Source organism: Coloeus monedula (genome assembly GCF_965178545.1).
Source record: "Coloeus monedula genome assembly, chromosome: 35".
Classification (NCBI taxonomy): domain Eukaryota; kingdom Metazoa; phylum Chordata; class Aves; order Passeriformes; family Corvidae; genus Coloeus; species Coloeus monedula.
The window spans coordinates 1,921,315-1,923,638 of NC_138815.1; the positions used below are offsets into that span (position 1 = coordinate 1,921,315).

Here is a 2,324-nt window from a genome sequence, read left to right on the forward strand (position 1 = left end):
GCCCTGAGGCGTCAGCGCTGCCCCAGCAGTGCCCATGGCCTGTCCCTGCTGCAGCCCCGGCACTGCCAGCCCAGGGCTGGGAGCGAGCCCCAGAGCACTCAGGCCCTGCAGCAACACGAGGGGCAGGAGGGCAGCGGGGCAGTGGCACGGGAGCAGCACTGGCAGCACCAAGGGCTGCTGCTCCTGGCCACAGCTGCTGTGCCCCCCTGAGCTGCCCCCAGCTCTGCACACAGACATTGCTGCTGCAGCTCCACACAAGGCAACTAAAGGGGCATCTCTGCTGGAAACTTTGCTGGCACATCCTTGAGTTCATTTAAAGGCACCGAGAGCACAGCTCCTCATTGACACAGTCTGGGGCCACAGCCAAGGTGGAGAGAAACAAAAGGAGAAGTGGAAGAAATATTGCCCTTGCTTTGTGGACAACAATAAATAACTAAAGACAGAAAAAATAACCCCAGAACCAAACCAACAAGAACTATCAAAGACGAGTTTTATTACAAGTGATTTGCAGAAATTGGCAACCAGTTTAATGTTTCTTACATCGTCCAGCCATCAGTGTCCACACTGCAGCCTTGAGCTCCTGGTTCCTCAGGCTGTAGATGAGGGGGTTCAGGGCTGGAGGCAGCACCGAGTACAGAAGTGACAGGGCCAGATCCAGGGATGGGGAGGAGATGGAGGGGGGCTTCAGGTAGGCAAAAATGACAGTGCTGAGGAACAGGGAGAGCACGGCCAGGTGAGGGAGGCACGTGGAAAAGGCTTTGTGCCTTTGTCCCTGCTCCGAGGGGATCCTCAGCACGGCCCTGAAGATCTGCACATAGGAGAAAAACATGAACACAAAACAGCCAAAACCTAAGGATAAACTAACCCAAATGAGCCCAAGTTCCCGGAGGTTGGAGTGTGAGCAGGAGAGCTTGAGGATGTGTGGGATTTCACAGAAGAACTGGCCCAGGGCATTGCCCTGGCACAGGGGCAGGGAAAATGTATTGGCTGTGTGCAGCAGAGCATTGAGAAAGGCACTGGCCCAGGCAGCTGCTGCCATGTGGGCACAAGCTCTGCTGCCCAGGAGGGTCCCGTAGTGCAGGGGTTTGCAGATGGACACGTAGCGGTCGTAGCACATGACAGTGAGGAGACAATACTCTGCTGAGATGAGGAACATAAAGCAAAAGAGCTGAGCAGCACATGCTGAGTAGGAGATGTGGCTGGTGCCCCAGAGGGAATTGTGCATGGCTTTGGGGACAGTGGTGCAGATGGAGCCCAGGTCGGTGAGGGCCAGGTTGAGCAGGAAGAAGAACATGGGGCTGTGCAGGCGCTGGCCGCAGGCTCCGGCGCTGATGATGAGGCCGTTGCCCAGGAGGGCAGCCAGGGAGATGCCCAGGAAGAGGCAGAAGTGCAGGAGCTGCAGCTGCCGCGTGTTTGCCAATGGCAGCAGGAGGAAGTGACTGATGGAGCTGCTGTTGGACATTTGCTGCCTCTGGCCATGGGCATCTGTGAAAAAGTAATCATGGAATAGTTGGCTTTGCAGAGGACTTTCAATATCCCAGCCCAGCTTGGCGGCACTTTCCCCCCACTGCCTGCCCAGGGCTCTGCTGCCTGGGGCTGTCCCTGCCAGCAGCTGCTCCCTGTGCCCAGGCCTGGGCCCTGCCAGTGCTGCCAGAGCCCAGCCCGGCCCTGGGGGCTCAGCTCTACCCTGCAGACCCCTCCCAGCCCAGGCCACTGCCCAGGGGCAGCTCTGGCTCTGCAGGCTCTGATGGCAAAGTCAGAGCACCCCTGAGGAGGCTGCAAAAGCGACGCTGATGCTGCCTAGAAGGGACCCTGTGCTGATTTCTGTCACTGCCCGGTTTCTTCAGATCTCAGAGAAAAATTTTTTGATTTTTCTCAACCTGAACTGAGAGATGAACATCCATGTGCAATTTCCCTTCCAGGCAACCCAGAGCAGTCAATTAAAAATCAGGATTCTTCCCTTTTATGCCTTCCCTGCCCTGCTCTGCTCCCTGTATAGTCTACTAGGGAATATCCTGGAGTTAAATGTCCTGCTGGGAGCAGTCCTGAACAATGCAGCATCCCCACCACACAAGAAGAACACTTGCAAGGCTGACCAGCTGTCTCCTTCCACCCACACCTTGTCCCCCAGCACTGAGAGCAGCTCCCCGGGCCGGCTGAGAGCTGCCCCTGGCAGGCAGCAGAGTCCCTGCCCCAGCTCAGCGCCCTGGGCTGCAGGACCCTGCTCTGCAGGACAGCCCTGGGCACCCTGGCTGCTGTAGCCAGGAGATAATCAGAGGATGGACTTACAGAATCTGTAGGCATTGGGATGTTGCAGCTTGAGG

General features: G+C 57.2%; 1 protein-coding gene across 1 annotated transcript; it reads right to left on the reverse strand.

Annotated features, from left to right (window-relative positions):
• Positions 1-526: 526 nt before the first annotated feature.
• On the reverse strand, positions 527-1,462 carry LOC309584039 (olfactory receptor 14J1-like; the record flags this gene model as incomplete). Its single annotated transcript, XM_082299937.1, has 1 exon — positions 527-1,462. One exon carries the CDS (start codon positions 1,460-1,462, stop codon positions 527-529), a length of 936 nt encoding a protein of 311 aa, XP_082156063.1.
• Between the last annotated feature and the right edge of the window lie 862 nt (positions 1,463-2,324).